The sequence below is a fragment of the Engraulis encrasicolus genome, unplaced genomic scaffold, assembly GCF_034702125.1.
Source record: "Engraulis encrasicolus isolate BLACKSEA-1 unplaced genomic scaffold, IST_EnEncr_1.0 scaffold_88_np1212, whole genome shotgun sequence".
In the NCBI taxonomy this organism is placed as follows: domain Eukaryota; kingdom Metazoa; phylum Chordata; class Actinopteri; order Clupeiformes; family Engraulidae; genus Engraulis; species Engraulis encrasicolus.
In genome coordinates, this window is record NW_026946236.1 from 77501 (window position 1) to 102012 (window position 24512).

The 24512-nt window shown below is 45.2% G+C and overlaps 1 protein-coding gene across 1 annotated transcript in view; it reads right to left on the reverse strand.

The window, feature by feature from the left end:
• LOC134444952 (protein NLRC3-like) overlaps window positions 1–22913 on the reverse strand; it is a 23436-nt gene extending 523 nt beyond the window's left edge. The window contains exons 1-6 of the mRNA XM_063194122.1: window positions 22828–22913; window positions 20780–20854; window positions 19931–20035; window positions 15419–15490; window positions 4958–5029; window positions 2934–4853 (exon numbers count right to left, since the gene is read on the reverse strand). Coding sequence (XP_063050192.1) covers window positions 2934–4853; window positions 4958–5029; window positions 15419–15490; window positions 19931–20035; window positions 20780–20826 — 2216 coding nt within the window. The 5' untranslated portion in view covers window positions 20827–20854; window positions 22828–22913. The remainder of the gene's footprint in view (window positions 1–2933; window positions 4854–4957; window positions 5030–15418; window positions 15491–19930; window positions 20036–20779; window positions 20855–22827) is intronic.
• Between the last annotated feature and the right edge of the window lie 1599 nt (window positions 22914–24512).

Below are 24512 nucleotides of genomic sequence, written 5' to 3' on the forward strand. Positions count from 1 at the left end.
TTTGTGTGCAGGAAGTAGATGCAGTGTGTGTGTGTGTGTGTGTGTGTGTGTGTGTGTGTGTGTGTGTGTGTGTGTGTGTGTGTGTGTGTGTGTGTGTGTGTGTGTGTGTGTGTGCAGCAGCAGCCTACAGGTCAGCCATATCAAAGTTAGTTCTCTACATTAGTGCTGGCAGTTACAACAGGTGCAGTGTGATGTACACAGGTGCAGGTAACCCTGACGTGCTCCACCATGGCCATGTTACACACACACACACACACACACACACACACACACACACACACACACACACACACACACACACACACACACACACACACACACACACACACACACACACACACACACAATAAGGATAGAAGTAGTAGAGTAGTACTAGAGTAGAAGACAAGAGATTCACACCTCTCCACTTCACTCCCTCTCTATCAGCTTCCCCCTCTCTCTATGAGTGGCCAATACACATGAGGGCTTCAAGGCTTCCCATGAAAACACACACACTCAATCAAACACACACACTTGCTATGAGAGGCAAATTCAAACACATCTCCAAAGTTACAAATCCATTATCGTGCACGCACACACAACAACATGAACTCACACACATGAGAACATACACACAAACACACACTCAGAAAAAAAATCCACACATACATCTTAACACATACACACATCACTGTTTAAAAAAGGAATCCATAATTCCTCCCCCATCACTACAGCCCCCCCCCCCACACACACACACACACAGTGTATTTCCTCACCCCTCACTAATACCCCCCCCCCACACACACACACACACACACACTAGGGATGGCACAAACCGCACCGAAAACCGAAACCGTAGAATTCACACACATACCGAACCGAACCGTGTAATCCATGGCAAACCGCAATTCATGTACTGCCCAGAAAAATATGTAAAACATATTGTAGACAGATCTAGAACAGATACGAGGAGTATCTTATCTAGTCTCTCTGATTAAAACATTAGCGTATAAGACCAAATCAGAGGATGACACAATTAAAATCACACCATTTTCACATTATAAGCCTATACAAACCATATGTAGGATATTTAGTGATAAGTCCGATTCTATTAGCCAGTGTACCATTTATCATGAACTAAAAAAAAAGAACCGTAGAGAACCGAAAACCGTGACCTTGACACCGTGATATGAACCGAACCGTGAATTTTGTGAACCGTACCACCCCTAACACACACACACACTCAGTGTTTCACTACTCATGTGTATCCCTCCCATCACACACCCCAAACTCCATCACTAGCGCCCCCCACAGGTCTGTTGTTGTGTGTTAATACTCACTCTAGTGTCTCCAGTTTGCATTGAGGATCCTTGAGGAGTTCTGAGAGATGCTGAACGCCTGTGTCATGAATACTATTGAGAGAGAGGACAAGACACTTCAAACTGCAGGAGGTTGATCTGGCAGCAGCTGATATTACTGCACAACTCTTGTCTGTGAGGCCACACCTCTCCAGCCTGGGAGAAACATAATGACACATCTGATTATTACACACACTTACCTCTACAGATAACACACACTTGCTCTCATTAACAGACATGCACACTGTACACTGGCTGTGAGTGGCCAATACACACATGGTCTTCCCATGAACACACACACACACACACACACACACACACACACACACACACACACACACACACACACACACACACACACACACACACACACACACACACACACACACACACACACACACACACCTCTCTCTCGTACTCTCTCACACACACACACACACACACACACACACACACACACACATACACACACACACACACACACACACACACACACACACACACACACTTGAAGTTTGGCCTCATAGTTGGGGGGGGAGGGGGGTCACTGCATATTTAGAAATGTTCTTGGGTGCAAAAGGTGGGTCCCAGCCCCTAGTTTGGGAACCACTGTAATACTGCAAGCATGTCTGTGTGCAAATTTGTTTATCTTGGTCTCAAGAGAGATGAACAGACCAAGGATATGGATCACTGGAACCATGTTGTGTGATCTGAAGAGACCAAGATAAACAAATTTGCTTTAGATGGTGTCAAGCATGTGTGGTGGTAAACAAGTGAGTTTTACAAAAAAGGTGTATCCTCTCATAAGCCAAGCATGGTAGTAGGACTGACATGGTTTGGGGATGCATGAATGCTGTCAACATTGGCAATCTGAAATACACCTAAAAGAAACATGCATGTCAACATGCACTGTGGCTACTGAAGCAGATCATGATATTCTCCATAGGATTGCATTCAAATCTCACACCAATCTATTTAAGCCAGATGCAGACTCAAAATTTAAAAGTTTAATGCAAAGAAAGGTTGAAACGCACACTGATGACCTCCCTTGTCATCCCTTTTCATTTTGTTTCATTTCGAGACGATTCGAGCCAACATAGCCCCTTCTCTACCGGATTTTAATCTGGGGTGTACTCACTTTTGTGAGTACATGTTCAAACATTAATGGCTGTATTTTGTTTTTTTCTGAGTGAACAAGAAATTTAAGCGGTTAAATATGTTGTTAAAAGGTCACTAATCATTATGTCAAAGTTACATTTCTGTAATGCTTTCCTATGAAAAGATATACTCAAAAATCTGCAAAACTGTGAGGGGTGTATTCACTTTCGTGATATACTGTATATAAGTCAGTGGTTTTGTCTGCTAATGTAATAACTAGGAGTGTTCCCCCCTCACACACACACACACACACGCACGCACGCACGCACGCACGCACACACACACACACACAAACACACACACACACACACACACACACACACACACACACACACACACACATACACACACACACACACACACACACACACACACACACACACACACACACACACACACACACACACACACACACACACACACACCAGGTTTACTTACAGTGCTGATGACACTGCTGGCACCAGCTTCTTGAGGACGTCATCTGGGCTGAGGAGGTCAGTCAGATCCTCTTCTGGTGTCTTTATGTACTTCTGCAGGTCAAACCCATCCAGCTGCTCTTCTGATAACTCAAACCTAAACTCTCTAGTCTTCCACTCTCCTGGTAAGAGCATCTCTACAGACATCTTTCCTGAGCTCCTGTCAATGTGCTCCACTACAGCATGCTGATTAAGCTCATTCAGGCAGTAGAACAGGTTGATCTTTCTATCTGACTCTGGCTCTGACTCATGTCTTATCTTATCCTTGACATACTGGACTGTTTGCTCTAATCTCTGTGGTTGGCTATTGGTCTGTGGCAGTAACTGTCTTAAGAGCTTCTGATTGGACTCCAGTGAGAGGCCCAGGAGGAAGCGGAGGAAAAGGTCCAGGTGTCCGTTCTCACTCTGCAAGGCCAAGTCCACTGCAGTCTTGTGTAGGTCCTCAAGTGTTGCAGCTCTGAACAGAGCAGAGAGATGAGAGGGTTGATGTTGGTGTGGTTCATTTCTGGCACTGTTGCAGAAGCAGAGGAACACATATAATGCTGCAAGGAATTCCTGGATGGTCAGATGCACAAAGCTGAACACTCTCCCATGGCACAGCCCAGCCTCCACTCTGAAGATCTGTGTACACACTCCTGAGTACAGAGATGCTTCTGTGACATCAATGCCACTCTCACGCAGGTCTTCCTCATAGAAGATCAGATTTCCCTTCTCCAGCTGTTGGAAAGCCAGTTTCCCCAGTTTGAAAACCATCTCTTCATCTGTCTCTCTTCTCTCTGTGTACTTCTCTTTCTTGATGCAAGTCTGAATGTTCAGGAAGCAAGTGTACATCTGAGTTAGAGTCCTTGGCATTTCTCCTCTCTCTGATGTATTCTCGGCAACAGTGGCCAAAATCCAGGCGAAAACTGGAATGTGGCACATGATGTAAAGGCTTCTGGATAACTTCAGGTGGTTGATGACTCGCATGGCCAGGTTCTCATCACTGATTCTCTTCTTGAAGTACTCCTCTTTTTGTGGGTCGTTGAACCCCCGTATTTCTGTCACCTGGTCCACGCACTCAGGCGGGATCTGACCAGCTGCTGCTGGTCGGGTGGTGATCCAGACGAGAGCAGAGGGAAGTAGATTCCCATTGATGAGGTTGGTCAGAAGTACATCTACTGAGGCTGGCTCTGCCACATCACAACACCTTGGGTTGGTGCGGAAATCCAGAGGAAGTCTGCACTCATCCAGACCATCGAATATGAACAGAGTTTTGCTCTCAGAACTGGAGAGCACTTTCAGATCTTTCATTTGTGTGAAAAAGTGTTGAACAAGCTCCACCAGACTGAGTTTTGTATTCTTCATCAGGTTCAGCTCTCGGAAAGGAAGAGGAAAAATGAAATGAATGTCCTGATTGGTTTCTCCTTCAGTCCAGTCCAGAATGAACTTCTGCACAGACACGGTTTTTCCAATGCCTGCCACTCCCTTTGTCAGTACTACTCTGATGGGTTTGTTTTGCCAAAGACCCCTTCGTGGATATAGGCCTACAGGTAAGGGTTTAAAGATGTCACTGCATTTGATTGGTCTGTCCTGTCCTCTTCCTCTCCAGGATGCTCTCTCTATCTGTCTGACTTCATGCTCTTCATGTCTGCTGCTAAAGGATAGAGGACGTATGCCCCAGGGGGAAGATATGCTCATAGAGGAATGTGCCATGAATTTGTAGGGTAATATCTGTCTGACCTCATGTTCTTCATTGACCCCCTGACTCCCCCCCTCTGTGATGTAGAGATCTGTGTAGATGTCCTGGAGGAGTCTGGCGTCTCCCTGATGTGGTACTCCTTCAACCAGATGTTGACACTTCTCCTTCAGAAAGGACCTGAGCTCTGCCTCCTCTGGTGTCAATCTAGATCAACAACAGAAGATCACATTACATTTAACTCACCATATTATACCTACGACACATCCTACTGTCTGCACACACACACACACACACACACACACACACACCTGTGTTCTGCAGTGCCCCTCTTGGTCTTGTCTCTTTTCTTTTTGTGTGTGTCTGATGCCCCCTGCTGGACACTGTTAACACAACATGAGTCTCCAGTCAGTTACACCAGTCAGTTACAATGCAAGACCACACAGACACATGCACACACAGACGCACTGACGCACACACGCATGCACACAAACAAAAAAACATATTAAGTGCTATTGTTTCAGGTATATTCGTGCACACAAACACACACACACACACACACACACACACACACACACACACACACACACACACACACACACACACACACACACACACACACACACACACACACACACACACACACACACACACACACACACAATGTTGTCTCTGCCCCTTCCAGACAGCGCATGGGGCCTGACCAGTCAAAATCTTGACTGTGCTCTAATGAACTGATCAAACTCATTATCAGATCCAACTCATCTCTACCCCTAGATCACACAAACCAACGCTGTACCTGGGAATTAATCATCATCAGTGCTGTGGTGGTCGACTTAAAATTTCAAGCGATTTCGGAGTTGTGTGCATGCAAAAAATAAGTAATTATTTGGACAACACAAGAGAAGTCACATGTTGTTAGGTTCAAACCCTTAACATTTGTAAATATGAAACACCTGAAATGAAAGACACAGAGAATCAGTAATTAAGTTTCAAGCCGGCTTGGAGAGCGAGTGGGAAGAACCGTCAATGACCATTTTCCCCAGTCGTTCTAACACTGAAATATCTCCAAGCCTTATTTATTGAAGGAATGTCCCTGATTACATTTTGGTATCTCTTCCCGCTAAGGAGGGGGGCGTTCACCCAGGAGAGAGATGAATTCATTCACACACACACACACACACACAAACACACGAACACACAGGCCTTGGCCTGCCATGTGGAGATGCAACTCTGTTGTGTTTGGGCATTCCATTGTTCTGGTACAGATAAAGTCCTCGCACAGTCCAGTAATCTTCTGCTTAGCCTTGAACAGGAATTCTTGAATGCGAAAGGGCACATTTGTGCCAAGGCAACATGTTTGCTCTCATAAAGAATAAAATACAGTTCCAACACATGTCTGATGTGCAGCCACTTTAGCGGTGTGTCTTCAGCTTCGGTTCAAGTCAAATACGTGACTGCACTCATATGTGAAATCCAGACCAAATGTCAAATGGAATCAGGATTTGGATTTGACTCCATTCACTTCTATTCAACATGTGTGCGAGTGAAGGCCCCATGGACCGGAAGTAGAGGGGAGTGACTTCAGTATTCAATTCTAATGTCATATCCTAATATACACTCAACTTCCAATTCTAATGTCATATCCTAATATACACTCAACTTCCAATTCTAATGTCATATCCTAATATACACTCAACTTCCAATTCTAATGTCATATCCTAATATACACTCAACTTCCAATTCTAATGTCATATCCTAATAGTGCACTCAACTTCCAATTCTAATGCCGTAACCTAATAATGCACTCAACTTCAGTCACAAATGTCATTTGAAATAGCAGACTCTCTAATTTGCCTCTACATCAATTCTTTATTAAAGGACAGGCCCTTGAGATGAACATTTCATTTTCCAGAGGGTCCTCAAAAGTAAAAAATAGATGACATACTGTAACACATACACATATCCACTAGGGCTGCACGATATCAGAAAAAATGAGATAACCTACTCGATAACAGCATGCAATACCTCAATAAAGATATGTAAACCATAATTACAAATATAGCCAAGTGTTTTTCTTGTCACCAATTTTTGAGTCTGTGTCGTGAGTCTTTGTCTGTGGTGGGCTTCTCGCGTATTTGTTGAATTTGTTGACATTCAGCATTCTGTGATAAGACAGCCCAGAAAATTCGTACTTGTTATCGATAATTAAGTCCTTTTCGCGATGTGTTGTGTAGCCCTAATATCCACTCTGAAGCTCTTCCTCACAACCACCAACCCCACATTTCCCATCTCTAGCCAAAGAGATGTACACATACTAGTTCATCTACATTACAATATGGCTGACACAATACATCATGAATTAACAGCATCACACACACACACATACACACACACACACACACACACACACACACACACACACACACACACACTGTGATGCCGCAGATTCTGTGCGCGTCATCATGGCTCCCTATGCGGGCGCCATTGAACATTGGAAACGCCATTCCCTCTTTAAAACTTTCATATCCCGTGCCAATATTAATAATGGACTTCAGTAACTGCTACGTGAAAGTTTTACAACATGTTTGCAATGTGTTTCATGCCTTGTGGTCTAACATATGGGTGCACACATTAGTTAGAGTCACGAGTGCTTCATTCATATTCAAACACTTCACGCACGCATCCATACAGTCACAACGACACGACAGAACATACACAAACAGCGAATTCGCTGCATGTGTCCTTTTGTGTAAATATGCCTGTGGCAACAATGTTTCATCTATTGTAATGTAACCGCTGGGTTTTAAGATGTCTAAGTGCATCGACAAATGTTTGCTTAGCGCTTAAAAAACTTACCAGCACTTCCTCATTACCGCGTCTTCCTAAAAGATGCGCGTCAGTGTTTGCCAATGCTATATTCCCGTGGTAGAGTTGCGAGTGCACATGGTTGCACCCTCGCGGTAATATTTCGGTGTTTAGAACACCAAATGACTGTGTTAATGTCTGTACATGTGTAGTATGTTTATATAGAAGGTCTAAGGTGATTTATTTAGTAATGGTACCATTTTAACTGTTTACATTTAATGATAATGTCATCCTGACGGCTGACACCCCTGTAACTTCTGTCGGCAATGGTTTGGTCCACTTGCGTGGTGCGTCAGGTAGCCCTGATAATGGGGAATTTGCTCAGTAGTCGAGGAGAGCTCCTTGGTGAACGGACGTGCGTCCATATGCTCCCAAATACTCAGACGTGTGAGTAACTCTGTGAAACTTGAAACTATGATTGTGAGCCTGTGGCTATTTTGTTTCATTTTCATTTTTTGTTATGTTGGCTTCACATGGCCCATTTATTTTTCCTGTAAATATTGTAAATAGCTCAGATGTATATATTTTTCTATATTTAGGGCCCGAGCACCGAAGTGCAAGGGCCACGCGGTGGCCCTTCGCCCTCTCGGTGCGAAGCCCTATTGTTTTCCTAAGGATTATTATTATTATTATTATTCTCCCTTGGTATTTAGCCACGTTGGGCCATTTTTCAGGTACTTCCGGTGCTCGGACACTTACGCCACTTGGTACACAGATCGGAGATAGCCACCGCTACTCAGGCACCGAATATCAACCCCTGATGGGACACGGGGACGACGCCACGCCCCCAAACGCGTTTAGGGGTGGGGCCAACATATACTTTGAGCTAGAGACTCGGGAGTTTTTTTAAAATGTGTATCTCACTAAGGCGCATAATAAAGTCCGATACAACGATATGGCCACGCCCAACAGGAAGTGAGATATTTTGACTTTTTTGGCACTTTTTGGAATTTTTTGGCATTTGTTTCGGACTTTAACGTACTTGTCCTACACCGTACATCGTATTGACTTCATATTCGGTGGACATGACCTCAAGGCATTGACGATAATATATTGCAAAGGAATTTTTGATATCTCGTAATTTGACAAGATGGCGGCTCAATGAATTTGGGTATATAAATTGGGTTCTTCCGGTGGTCGGACACTTACGCCACTTGGTAAACACATTGGAGATTCCCACCACTAGTCAGACGCAGAATCTTAACCCCTGATGGAGCGCGGGTACGAGGCCACGCCCCCAAATGCGTTTAGGGCCGGGGCCAACATATACTTTGAGCTACAGACTCGGGAGTTTTTTTAAGGTGTGTATCTCACTAAGGCGCATAATAAAGTCCATACAACGATATGGCCACGCCCAACAGGAAGTTTAGGGGCGGGGCCAACCTCTACTTTGAGCTACAGACTCGGGAGTTTTTTTAAGGTGTGTATCTCACTAAGGCGCACAATAAAGTCCATGCAACGATATGGCCACGCCCAACAGGAAGTGACATATTTTGACTTTTTTGTCATTTTAAAACAGGAAGTTGGCCACCATTTCAGTTTGGAGTGTTTTAAAACTGTGCAAACGCACACATGTATGCATATAATGAATACTGACTTTTGTATTTGCCTGAAATTGAGGCCACACCCCCAAACACGTTTAGGGGCGGGGCCAACATCTACTTTGAGCTACAGACTTGGGAGTTTTTTTAAGATGTGTATCTCACTAAGGCGCACAATAAAGTCCATACAACGATATGGCCACGCCCAACAGGAAGTGACATATTTTGACTTTTTTGGCATTTTAAAACGCACACATGTATGCATATAATACATGTTGCTTGAAAGTAAGTTTTGTGTATCTGGCTTAGACAAACAAAAAATGGTGATGGGGCGCTGGCAATATGCCCCGGCCCTGCAACGTAGGTGCGAGGGCCCGTCATCGCCGCTTGCGGCTTTAATTATGTTTAGTTTAGTTTTTGTTTATTATTTTCCACGGGCTCACTGGATTGCACTAAATGCACTTGGTGTCGCAAAATAAACGGCAAAAACACCATCTCTGCCTCCTGCTGGTTCACTGTGCCACTACTCCAAGACCCCTCGACAAACTACTTTTCAACATTTGGTGGCAGCGGTGTTTTCCAGTGTCAAGAGAGGGTGGCACCCCAAGATGTCTCAGCAGGCCAGACACCAACAAGCAGCAGTGAGGCCCAAGGCGCCGGCGGAGAAGCCAACATTGGCCGAAGCGGTGGAGGAAGATGACAAGGCGGTTCCCAGGCCCAACTCAGCACCTCCTGATGACCGGACCTCAAGGTTGGAGATGGCGCTTCACTCCTTCATACAAGCACAGCAAGAGCGAGAGAACCGTGAGGAACAGCGATGGAGGACGATGCAGCACCAATTCCAACAGCTCCAACACCTGGTGGGCACAGAACACCTCGACCACAGCCCGGTGAGGGGAGCTGAAAGCCGACCGCCGGAACCTGAACTGCTGGAGGATCACAGCTCAAGGCAAGATGAACTGCAATCAAGCCCAGTCAGCCGTGAATCTGAAGTTCCAGCACCAGTGAGGGACCAGGCGCCAGAGCCCACTTCGGCAGATGACCAGACGCCAAGACGGGATCAATCGCAAGCGCGACCACTCAGCCCTGTGTCCGAACCTTCCAGGCCGGTGAGTGCTGCCCCTTCAGCCTATTACGATTGGACGCCGCCAAGAGCGCCTAAAATGACACCATATACTGAAGATGAAGATATAGAGCATTACCTTACCACGTTTGAACGCCTTGCAATGGCAAACCAGTGGCCAAGGAGCAATTGGGCTGTGTACCTTGTCCCGCTTTTGACGGGGAAAGCCCGAGCAGCATATGTTGCTATGGACATTAAAGACACATTGGACTATGTCAAGGTAAAAATTGCCATACTGAACAAGTTCGAAATAGACCAAGACACATACCGCCATAGGTTCCGGTCTATGACACTGAGGGACGGCGAAACTGCTAAGGAACTACAAGCAAGATTGAGCGACCTCTACAGCAAATGGATCCGACCAGAGGAGAAGACCAAAGCTGAGATAGGAGACGCCATCATCTTGGAACAGTTCCTGAGAATGCTAAACCCAGAGCTACGAATATGGGTGAAGGAACGCAATCCCAAGACGTCCAAGGAAGCTGCGGACCTTGCAGAGGCCTACGTCAGTGCCCGTCGACACAGAGGGACGTTCCAGCTCGGGGCCCATGACACCACAGGGAGAAGGGGCCAGCCACCACAACGAGACTCAGCGCGTCAGCCATCCGGTAAGTCTGTGGGTGGTGGTGGTGGTGGTCATGATTTTAGGAGGTCCTATAGTGCCCCTGTTAAGCCCAATACCCCTGTTAAGGCCAATACTTCTGCTAAGCCCCGCATAGCTTGTCACAACTGTGGCCAACCTGATCACATTAAACCTCATTGTCCATTACTTGCCATTAGTAATTCTAGCTTCTGCTACACACCTAGCAACATGGCTCACACACCCATACACACATCTAACACTTCTGATTGCTTTGTGCCAGTAAAAATCAAGGGACGTACATGGCAGGCCCTCATTGACACCGGCAGTAGCCAAACCTTCGTTCAACGTGCATGTTTAGATAACACTGACTGCATTTATGTTGGGAAGGTCAAAATTAGATGTGTGCATGGCGACGAAACTGAACATCAAACTGCTGACATTTTAATTGAAATTGAAGGTCAAAAGTATTTACTTACTGTGGGCATCCTGGATAGTTGTCCATATCCGGTGATATTGGGCCAGGATGTACCAGTGTTGGTGGAATTGCTTAAGTCACCTGTTGCTTCTGCCTGTGTAACCACTAGGCTGCAAGCAGACAAATTGTTGGCAGAGTTGCCATTCCCTGATGATCAGCCTACCTGCAAACCTAAAAAGTCAAGGTCCATAAGAAGGAGGGACAAAGTTTTGGGAACTCCGTTACAGGAGCAGTTGCCCCTCCCACCACTAGATGGCATTGTGGTGGATAGTGCTGATTTTAAAGATTTGCAAAAAACTGACATGACTCTGAAACACTGTTGGGAGAATGTTGCAAATGAGGATGAGGCGCTAATTGCTAAAGTGTGTGGAAAAGATTGTTTTATTGTCAAAGATGGAATATTGATGAGAGTGAGTGAGGAAGGTGAGCAGGTGGTTGTTCCGGAATCCCTGCGATCCAAGGTCCTTGACCTTGCTCACAACATCCCTTGGTCAGGCCATTTAGGCCAACAAAAGACGGTTGCCAGAATAGCCAAATGTTTTTACTGGCCCAAAGTGTATCAGAAGATAATTGAATACTGCAAATCTTGCCCCACTTGTCAACTCAGATCTCGCACTCACAGAAACACAAAAGCACCCCTCATCAGCATGCCCATTATCGACACTCCCTTCACTCGAATTGCCATGGATGTTGTTGGTCCTTTGGAAAAGAGCAGAGCAGGGAACCGTTACATACTTGTGATTTGCGATTATGCTACTCGTTTCCCTGAGGCTTACCCCTTACGTAATGTCAAGTCTAGACAGGTGGCCAACTGTCTTATCCAACTCTTCTCACGCGTGGGCATCCCCACTGAGATAATTACGGACCAGGGGACGAATTTTAATTCCCGCTTTATGAAGCAAGTCTACTCCCTGCTTGGCATTAGGCCTATTAGGACCACCCCATACCACCCACAGACTGACGGACTGGTTGAACGCTTCAACCAGACCCTCAAAGCAATGTTGAGGAAGTTTGTGTGCGATTCTGGCTCCGACTGGGACACCTGGCTGCCGTATCTTCTGTTTGCTTACAGAGAGGTCCCCCAAGCATCAACCGGCTACTCGCCCTTCGAGCTGCTCTACGGTCGACACGTGAGAGGCCCCCTGGACGTTCTGAAGGAGGCGTGGACGGGGGAACAACCAGCACAGCAGGCCGGCGTTGCAGACTACGTCCTCAAGATGCAGAAGACCCTGTATGACCGGAACGCCAAGACGCGCAACTTCAACCCCGGCCAGAAGGTGCTGCTGCTACTCCCATCATCTGGCAGCAGTCTACTGGCAAAATGGCAGGGCCCCTTCGAGGTGCTGTCAAAGGTGGGCCCCGTGACCTACGAGCTGGCTATGCCGGACCGTCGCCGGCCCAAGCAGAAGTTCCACGTCAACCTCCTCAAAGAATGGGTGCCACGTCCAGATGCTGTCAGTCACCTGAACTGGGCCCGTGTGGTGGAGGAGGAGGAAGAATCGAAGGAGCAGTACTTCCCAACTGGTGGAGGTGAGACCCTTACGCCGCCTATCCAGCACCTGTCCAGTCGGCAGCAAGAAGACCTGCTGAACATCATTCCTGATGGTCTGTTCAGGGAGGAGCCTGGGCGGACGACACTGACCCATCACGACATTCGGCTGACGGGACCAGGGCCTATCCGTCAGACTTCCTGCCGTGTGCCAGCCAGACTCATCCCGGCGCTGAAGGCGGAGGTCCAGGCGATGCTCGAAATGGGCGTCATCGTCCCGTCACACAGCGAATGGTGTAGCCCTGTAGTCCTAGTTCCGAAGAAGGACGGAGGGCTGCGCTTTTGTGTAGACTTCTCCAAGGTGAATGCCATCTCGGCATTTGACCCCTACCCTATGCCGAGGGTGGACGAAATGGTCGAGCGCCTGGGCAAGGCGCAGTACGTCAGCACCCTTGACCTCTGCAAAGGGTATTGGCAGGTGCCTCTTACGCCAGAGGCCCAGGAGCTGACTGCCTTTCGGGCCCCTTCCGGGCTCTACCACTTCACAACCATGCCTTTTGGGCTGCATGGAGCAGCTGCTACCTTCCAGCGGCTAATGGACCAGGTGCTCAGGGGGGCGGAGACTTATGCCGCCGCCTACATCGATGATGTCGTCATCTTCAGCGCCACCTGGGAGGAGCACCTGACACATCTGTCCGATGTGTTCTGCAGAATCAGCGAGGCGGGCCTTGTGGTCAATGCTGGCAAGTGTCAGCTGGCACGACCTGAGGTCTGCTACTTGGGGTACGTCCTGGGGGGCGGGAACATCAAACCCCAGGTGAGCAAAGTGGAAGCTGTTCGTGGCTGCCAGCCACCCACCACCAAGAAAGCCGTCAGATCCTTCCTGGGTCTGGTGGGGTGGTACAGGCGGTTCATACCCAGCTTCTCCTGCCGTGCTGCCCCGCTTACCAACCTGACCCGCAAGAGCAGTCCCAACAAGGTCGTGTGGACTGCGGAATGCCAGAAGGCTTTCGTGGATCTGAAAGAATGTCTGTGCAACGACCCGGTGCTCCAGAGTCCGAACTTTGACCTCCCTTTTACAGTGCAGACAGATGCCTCTGGTTCGGGGCTGGGGGCTGTACTGCTGCAGGGGGAGGGAAAGGACCGGAGGCCGGTGCAGTACATCAGCCGCAAGCTTTTTGACCGTGAGACCAGGTATTCCACGGTCGAAAAGGAGTGCTTGGCCATTAAGTGGGCCTTGGACACATTGAGGTATTATTTGCTTGGGAAGCAGTTTGTTCTTGAGACTGATCACCGTGCACTGCAGTGGCTCAACCGAATGAGGGACAGTAATGCCCGAGTGACACGGTGGTACCTTTCACTGCAACCCTACAGTTTTACAATCCGGTATATTGCCGGGAAGGACAATGTCACATCCGACTTCTTGTCCCGCCTCGATGAGGAGGTCCAAGTTTAAGGAGGGGGGTGTGTGATGCCGCAGATTCTGTGCGCGTCATCACGGCTCCCTATGCGGGCGCCATTGAACATTGGAAACGCCATTCCCTCTTTAAAACTTTCATATCCCTTGCCAATATTAATCATGGACTTCAGTAACTACTACGTGAAAGTTCTACAACATGTTTGCAATGTGTTTCATGCCTGGTGGTCTAACATATGGGTGCACACATTAGTTAGAGTCACGAGTGCTTCATTCATATTCAAACACTTCACGCACGCATCCACACAGTCACAACGACACAACAGAACATACACAAACAGCGAATTCGCTGCATGTGTCCTTTTGTGTAATTATGCCTATGGCAACAATGTTTCATCTTTTAGTAAGGTAACCGCTGGGTTTTAAGAGGTCTAAGTGCATCTACAAATGTTTGCTTAGCGTTTAAAAAATACTTACCAGCGCTTCCGCATTACCGCATCTTCCTAAAAGATGCGCGTCAGTGTTTGCCAATGCTATATTCCCGAGTAGAGTTGCGAGTGCACATGGTTGCACCCTCGCGGTAATATTTCGGTGTTTAGAACACCAAATGACTGTGTTAATGTCTGTACATGTGTAGTATGTTTATATAGAAGGTCTAAGGTGATTTATTTAGTAATGGTACCATTTTAACTGTTTAGATTTAATGATAATGTTATCCTGACGGCCGACGCCCCTGTAACTTGTGTCGTAATGGTTTAGTCCACTTGCGTGGTGCGTCAGGTAGCCCTGATAATGGGGAATTTGCTCAGTAGTCGAGGAGAGCTCCTTGGTGAACGGACGTGCGTCCATTGCTCCCAAATACTCAGATGTGTGAGTAATTCTGTGAAACTTGAAACTATGATTGTGAGCCTGTGGCTATTTTTTTTCTTTTCATTTTTGTTATGTTGGCTTATCATAGCCTGTTTATTTTTCCTGTAAATATTGTAAATAGTCCAGATGTATATATTTTTCTATATTTAAGTTTAGTTTAGTTTTTGTTTATTATTTTCCACGGGCTCACTGGATTGCACTGAATACACTTGGTGTCGCAAAAATAAAAGGCAAAAACACCATCTCTGCCTCCTGCTGGTTCACTGTGCCACTACTCCAAGACCCCTCGACAAACTACTTATCAACACACACACACACACACACACACACACACACACACACACACACACACACACACACACACACACACACACACACACACACACACACACACACACACACACACCTGTGTTCTGCAGTGTCCCTCTTGGTCTTGTCTGTTTTCAGGTTCTGTGTGTCTGATGCCCCCTGCTGGACACTGAAAACACAACATGAGTCTCATGAGATCTGATTTACAAACAAATGCAAACATAACACTGACTCTATCACGCACGCACGTACACACATGCACACGCACACACTCACTCTCTCTCACACACACACACACACACACACACACACACACACACACACACACACACACACACACACACACACACACACACACACCTGTGTTCTGCAGTGTCCCTCTTTGTCTGCTCTGTTTTTGTTTCCTGTGTGTCTGATGCCCCCTGCTGGACACTGAAAACACAACATGAGTCTATTGAGTTGAGTTACACACAAATGCAACACACAATGGCCCTCATTTATCAAAACAGCGTACGACGAGAATCGTACGTACATCGTGCGTACGTTCTTTTTCTACGACCACTTGGCATTTATCAAATCTCATCGTAAGCGCAGGAAAGATGAAATCCTACGACTGCTCTCAGACGGTGTACGCCGTTTTCAAATTGGACTTGAGATGACTATGATCACCAACTTGAGCAGCAGTTGTAGCGCAACAACTCATTATCATAAATATGTGACCGAGATAATTACAAAATGTTTTTACATGATATTTTGCCTGTAAGCCAACTTCTACTTGTTTGAATTGGTGCACCCTTCCTGGGAGTGCTGTTAATTTGGCATAGGTCAACAACTGCAACACACTTCTAATTCGTGATTTGACGTGATGTGTGAATACTTGTGCAATATACAGCAGAGTATTGGAATGTGCCTTCAGTCGTGGAATCAATGGACCGAGGTCCTTTCTTTTTAACACCTTGGAGTTCAGGCGCACATCAATCAATAGCCTACATACAGTAATAATAGTTTCGCCATTACGCACGACTATCCGAATACACACCTGACACGTGTGTGTCCGATAACACGTTATAGTCGTCCATTTAGATGGCAAAAGCTAGGGCTGTCCCCTCGAAGGACTGGAGCGCAGGAGAGAAGCAGGGCGCACGTGAGCGCGAGAAGGACAGCGCACTGGACATGTAAAACTCTCCTATCCCCAACAAATGGTTTGGGCACTGTTTGATTTCCCAGTTTCACGTAGGAACCCTTTCTTGACCTCGTTTACAAAAAGGTTTATCATCATATTAAAAAAATAAATTATTATTTAATATAATAATATAGATATAAAAAATATCTTCATTATGTCTACTGTAGTCAATCAAACAATTCATTGTAAGTAGGCTATTTGGAAATCAATCTCTACCCCTTACATATTGAAAACCGAAACACTGTTGACTACTGCTGTTGATTATTTCCACGTGTTATTTTGTTGTCTACCTCGCGTAAAGCCTGAATTCAAGCTGTCAATCAACCAGAAACTTTGACGTTTTAGCCGGTTTGCGCCTCTCCATGTCGCAAACTCAGGGGTGTGGTCTCCTTCCCGCCGTTTTAGAGAAGACGTGATTATTCTAATTACTATGGTTTTCAGACGCTGGATTTATCAACAGCCGCTCGCTCTTACGATGGGATTGGAGAGGTACACATGTTTAGTAAATCTCACGTGAGCTTCGTCGTACGACGAGATCTGCGCTCATTTCTGCGAAGGTTTCTACGCAAGTTTGATAAATGAGGGTCAATATGAACTCTCTCTCGCGCACGAACGCACGCACAAACACACACACACACACACTTCATTCTATTCTATTGTTTCCTCATGTGTTGATCATGACACATGGCCATCACATCACATTAGCCATTCCAGTTGGAATCATCAAATGGTCACCACTCAAGCCCCTCAGATTCAGCTGATATATGTATAATAATATGCCCAACACATCATGTATGGTGGGTAACGTGCCCAACACATCATGTATGGTGTATAATATGCCCAACACATCATGTATGGTGGGTAATATGCCCAACACATCATGTATGGTGGGTAATATGCCCAACACATCATGTATGGTGGGTAATATGCCCAACACATCATGTATGGTGTATAATATGCCCAACACATCATGTATGGTGTATAATAAGCCCAACACATCATGTTCAATAGATCATATGTTTATGATTAGGGCAGCTGTGGCCTAGTGGTTAGAGAGGTCTTTCAATCTGGGGGTTGCCGGTTCGAATCACCCCTGACCTCTCCCTACACCTCTATCCATGGCATACCCTGTACCAAGGCACCTAACCCAACATTGCTCCAGGGACTGTAACCGATACCCTGAAAATAATAGTTGTAAGTCGCTTTGAATAAATGAAAGCGTCAGCTAAGTGCAATGTAATGTAGTGTAATGTAATGTAATATGTAGTGGGTAATGTGCCCAATAGATAAAGCATTATTATCATATTAAAGAGCTCCATTGTGTACACTTTTTTCTTTTTTTCAGAATCTGTGAGTAAGAGGTTTCCGCCTGGGCATTGAGGGCTACTCCATCACCACAACCCATGACGTCCGTAACCTGAATGTCACCTTGGATTCATGTCTGTCATGTCAGTCCTATATCAGGCTATTGCAATGCCATCCTGCCTGGTCTACAACACAAGGCCGTAGCTCTTTGAGTGCCATAGACTTGAAAACGAGTCTTTTCAGAATGTATGGCACAGTGCCAAAGACTTGATATCAAGTCAATTGCGTTTTTTATGGGGGGTGGGGCCTAACACATTGATCTGGTATGATTGTTGTTCACATGGACAAAGAACTCAATTTTTCATGACTCTTGAAAAATCACTCAAAAGTTGAAAAAAGCCTGGCAACCCCCGGTCTGAATTTGAAAATGGCTGGCACTGAATGAGTTAAGCACTATTCCGACGGGACTAGTTTTATGTGTGGACATGGGGAAATGTGATCTTTATCTCAGGACGTCGGTAATAGAAATGGCTGATTCGGACTGGATTGAAATATCTCAGTAAACGAACAGAAAGTTGGAGGGTCAACTCATCACCCACCGGTGTGACTGCACTTGTCGTCATGTGCATGCCAACTCCACAATATAGGCCTATTATTTATTTTTGAGCACATTATTGCGAATCCATGGAAGCATTTGTCCCGTGGAACATTTTTAATAATTGCTTGTTGGTTTACTAACCCATCAAAATCCATTCTAATGCGTCTGCATGCTTGTCCTTTCATTTGGAGAGTGTGTTTGACCATGCTACCTGATTTTGGCAGCAAACAGCTTGGAACAACTCTCTAAAACAAAACTAACGGTTTACTGCAAGGCTATAATGTTTGCAAGCCCGGAGAGATTGGATGTATTGTGCGTGTCGTGCACTTAACCAGACATCTTTACATGGGGTCGCATTAGGACGTTATTAGTATTACTGAGGGTAATTCCGCTGACCATTTCACAGTAGGTAAAACTTGCGGTGAAGTTTATGGATATACTCGGCTATTTTTACATGGCATGGCGCTTTCGGACGGGACTAAATATCCTGGTTATTATTACGTCCCCCCATTAAACTAGTCCCGTCGGAATAGGGCCTTAGACAGACTGCAACATGTCCAGAACTCTGCTGCTAGTACACAGGCACTAGGCCGTGGCAGCACATCACCCCCATACACAAACAGCCTCACTGGCTCGGCTCCCCGTCAAATCACACATTATATACAATATCTTCAAGTCCCTCCATGGTCTGTCACATTGTTAATGATTTATTTCGTCTTCTATGTGGCTTATTTAGTGAACACATACAATGAAAATAATTAGTTTCACCAATTTGCATTTGCAACACCCCTGTGCATGAACATATTCCACAGATACTGTTGTGGGTCAATTTGACCCAGCTGTCAAAGGCTGATTTCCCTCCAAAAAATAAAATAAAAAAAGAACAGTAAGCAGTGTGCAGTGTCTTCTGAATTTTGTTCATTGATTCACCTTCTCCTGCCTCACACCTGCACCTGCATTACTGAGGGCTTGTGCACAAAGGCTCTCTTGAACTTCCAGAATCATCTTTCTCTAGGGATATTGTCATTGTGTTTATGTTTGTGTGTGTGTGTGTGTGTGTGTGTGTGTGTGTGTGTGTGTGTGTGTGTGTGTGTGTGTGTGTGTGTGTGTGTGTGTGTGTGTGTGTGAATGTGTGCGTGTGTGCATGTGTGTATGTTGCACCGTCTCAAATGAACCCGGACGACAGCCTCCAGAGCTAGTGTGAATGTGGGAAAGTGTGTGTGTGTGTGTGTGTGTGTGTGTGTGCGTGTGTGTGTGTGTGTGTGCACCTTCTCGCTCGAACCCCGGACAATTGGCGCAGCAGCCTCCAGAGCTGGTGTGTAAATGTGGGAAAGGGTATATGTGTGTGTACAGTATGTGTATTTTGAAAGCGCTTTGAGACAACTTTATTTGTGATATTGTGCTATATAAATACAGATTTTATTGTACTGTACTGTACTGTACTGTATTGTATTGTATTGTATTGTATTGTATTGTATTGTATTGTATTGGTCATATGACAGCAAATGGTCATGTGATCTCACCTCTCCTCAGGAGGAGGATCCGTCTCTCTGGATGGTGCTGGATGATCCATGGACCACTTCACGCTCTTGGACACAGGGGAGTCTGGTCTACTCTCTATTGGGGCTCTTAAAACACACACACACACACACACACACACACACACACACACACACACACACACACACACACACACACACACACACACACACACACACACACACACACACACACACACACACAAAATGCTACAGTATATCACGAAAGAGAGTACATCCCTCACAGTTGTGCAGATTTGTATACTGTATATGCTGTGGCTCACTTTAGTTTGCAACGCTATAGTTCCAGGTTTATGCACACACACATGCATAAGGCACCGATGGCAGAACATTTGAACCGGTTAACGTCGATCTGGTCGACTACCGGTTAAACGGCTACCGGTTAACATCCCTACGTAGTATACAGGGGAGGAAAGACTGAAAACCTAGCATGACTCTCTTGAGTTATGAGTTTTACACAAATATCTCTTTGTCTTTTCCCAGGACCAGAGTTGCAAGTTGGAGCATTGTTCCTTCACCAGTTATGAACATGAAAATTTGATTATTTTCAAAGACCACTTATTTAATGATTATATTACAATGGGATGTTGTTCTGCCTCATTGTTGTAAGGAATTCCCCAAAAAGGTATTTCTGTGTGACATTCAAAGCTATTGCACAACCAGCACTAATGTGAATGAAAGCTATACAAAAAGCAAATATTCTTTGTTTAAAGATATTTTATAAACCAATGCTCATTTTCTATCATATGTACATTTATATTGTTTTCATCAGGCTATATTATGATAAATAAATGAATAGTCATGTGATCTCACCTCTCCTCAGGAGGAGGATCCGTCTCTCTGATCTCTGGTTCATCCATGGACTCTTCATGCACACACAGCTGGACACTGATATGAGGGATGAGGACAGAAATCACACATGAAGTCACAATGTCATACACTTTGTAATATTGACAATAATGTCACTATATCACAGAGCTTCTGAAACACTATTTATGCTAATGTCTGTGATGCATAGTGTAGTGGTAACCTATCTATACAGGGTGAATAAAATGCAGTTCATATCATGGATTTTATTATTTCGTCATGCGAAAACCAGGACACCTTATCACGATATGGGTGGGGGTGTTATGATTTACCGATCCTCTTTTCTATTTTATGTTACTGTATACAGTGATGGGCAACCTGAACTAATTCATTACTTTACTATCCAGTGCCACATATTAATGGCAATTTTTGTTGGTGGTTCTACAGATTTTTAGGCAACTCCAGGTAATTTGGAATAGCCTATGTGGCACTGGACTATGACTAATGAAGCTGTCCATCACTAAAATGCGACATTGAGATATGTTGAACTTAAACACTTAGGGGTTTCTTTTGCCAGGGAGGACATTCAACATAAGAAAAAAATGAGCATAAGAAAAAATGAGCATAAGAAAGAGTGTGAAAGGGAAACAGAACAAAGACATACAAGAGCAATAAAGGAGAGAGCCACACAGGAGAACCTCAAATCAGCAATAACTGACCACTGTAGGAGGGAAAATCACATCATGGACGGGGACAAGGCAAAAGTCAACTTAAGGAAGAAAAATCCGCACTCTCAAACTGCGTCTCATTATTTATTTATATTACCACCATGTCCAAAAAGCAAACGCGTTTCGGCTAACAAGCCTTCATCAGTGCGTGGTACAAGGCAAAAGTCATACAGCAAGAGAACAACAGATACCACCGCTGGATTAAAGAGTCTATGGAGATCAGAAAGCGTAGCGTTAGAGGACAACTCTAACAGTAGGAGGTGTGACCAACCTGTCATTATTGGCAGGGAGGTCACACCTCCACAACAACATCAGCTGTTTTTAAAGCACGTCACTCATCAACATCACAGTGACCCTCTGATGAAGACGGAAGTAACACCGTCGAAACATGTCAGGTAAAAGATAAAAACTTTTACATGTCTTAAGGCAAAAGAACCCCCTAAGTGTTTAAGTTAAACAGTCATAAACAGACATAATGAACTTAATACATGAGATATGTTGAATTTACAGCATTTGTTGAATTTAGGCCCACTGTATGAATTTCCCCAGTGTGGGACTATAAGGGCATATTTACTTACTTACAGTAGGCTATGTGTTCGTGGAGTTCATCTTGATGTCAATGTGCCATGGCTGCATTGACTTGGAATAACACATGCCGATAGGCTCTAGTAGGCCTAATATCTGAATTCTGCACAATGCAATGTATGGCGCTAAACCCTGTGATGTCATTGAATGGGACATGGCTGCATTGACGTGGAATAACCTAATGTCCTGGAGTTTACATATATTCTGTCATAGGCTACGTACCTTTCATCAATGCAAAGTAGTATTTGTCCCATTTCCCCAGTCCAGTGCAATGTATTGTATGTCCCTATACTTTCCCTAGTAACTCGCCGATGATGGACGTTTGCGTTTCAGCATGTTGTTGACACAAGTGCTCGAATGGTTTTCTGTCAACTAGCTCATTCGTTTGGAGAGAGAGAGAGAGAGAGAGAGAGAGAGAGAGAGAGAGAGAGAGAGAGAGAGAGAGAGAGAGAGAGAGAGAGAGAGAGAGAGAGAGAGAGAGAGAGTATTCCCACTATTGACCGTAACAACCCGATCAGATTCATTGTGCACTAACTCTGCAAAGTGCCACATTTCCGCTGCGTGTGTGAACACTACACCAAAGAAGGTGGATCTAACTAGGCCTAGCCTCCTCTTTCAGTTTACTCAGCTTATTTTCAGGGCTACTTCCCATTTCGGCTTATTCATTTTCAGAGCTAAGCGCGCTGATTGCTTTCTTATATCAATGTCAGTTATCATGTCGCATTTAACTTCTTTACTCACCAAGAGCTTGGAGTGTTATCTGTTCAGACTTCAGATCCCCACAGGTGTCAGCTAAACTTCGAGACGCGTCATTAACTTGGATACTCACAGAGCCGTGGGAACTCGTCTGTGACAGGGGGTGCAGGGGTGCAGGGGGTGCAGGCATTTTTTGCACGGGGGCTTTTGGGGTCCTCCCCCAAGAAAATGTGTGTCTTCGATGCAATTTCCTGCATTTTAATGCATTTTAATCAGTGTCCGAATGACGGACGTCTGGCTACCCTATGGGGGCTGAAAATGGTCAGAAAAGTTATTGTGCTTGTAACCCATTGCACCGCTCAGGACCGCAATAATCCTTTTTCTGCTGGAAAAGCCGCTTTTGCAATGCGAGAGAAAGTTGGCTGTGCAAAGTGAAAGTCTACATCGTGGTTTTCTATGAATTTTAAGCTTCATGAGCTCAACTTAAAAACATCTGTTAGCGCGGACCTCTTAGTTCCGCGTTCGGCTCCAGATGTTTCGCTTTCATTCTTCCAGCCAGTAAGAGATGTGTTTATGTGTGGCATCATGGGTAATGTAGTGTTGATGTGTGGCATCATGGGTAATGTATGCTAGTAAGAGCCTACGTGAACTCAGAAACAGCTGGCGGCATTTGAATAACAAGCTTCTGCGTATAATAGACTAATAGGCTGACAGGCCAGACTCTAACAATGTCAGAGGCTACAGACAGCTGGGGCAATACAGTATTTCTGGTTATATATAGTAGCCAATGCCCTTTCTGTCTCTGAAACACCATCAACATTATTCAACCCCTTACTCACACACATCCTTAGTAGCCTACTCACTACAACATCCTAATTGGCAGTCATAACACGACACTAATTCTTGATCTGCCCTAGCCCCTAGCCCTAGTTTTTAAAATTAATACTTGTACTTGTATGAGAACATTTTGACCAAAGTAGGCCTAGGCAGTCAATAGGCCTGTTGTACAGCAGTAGTCACGCGGTACGTAATGCTCTCCAGGATGCAGCAGGGAAAATAAACATTTAATCATGAATGTTCATTTTGAATTTCTCCTAGTCTATTTTGATAGTAGTACACAGCTTATGTATTGACAGTGCATGTTGCCTTATAAAAGGCTTTAAGATTTGTGCGGCTCCAGATAGTTATGTGTGTGTGTGGGTGTGTGTGTGTGTGTGTGTGTGTGTGTGTGTGTGTGTGTGTGTGTGTGTGTGTGTGTGTGTGTGTGTGTGTGTGTGTGTGTGTGTTTGTTTGTTGGGCCAATATGGCTCTTTGGACATTTTGGGTTGACGACCCCTGGGGCCTATGCGAAGCCGTTTCAGGATAAGTTAAGTGTAAGTTCAGAGATAAATCATCTAATACTCTACATTTAATCTGGGGTCTACTCACCTTTGTGGGTACATGTTCAAACATTAATGGCTGTATTTTTATTTTTTTGTGAGTGAACACATTTAAGCGGTTATATATGTTGCTAGCAGGTCACTAATCATTGTGTCAAAGTGAAATTTGTTTAATGTGTCCTATGAAAAGATATACTTACAAATCTGCAAAAATGTGAGGGTGTACTCACTTATGCAACATACTGTATCTCTTCCCTGTACTTTTTGCACATCTAATGGTTTTGAAACAATGCATCAAGTTAAAGGTGTAGCCTACTGGTGGCCAGAGTAGGTATTGCAACAAGCTGCTCA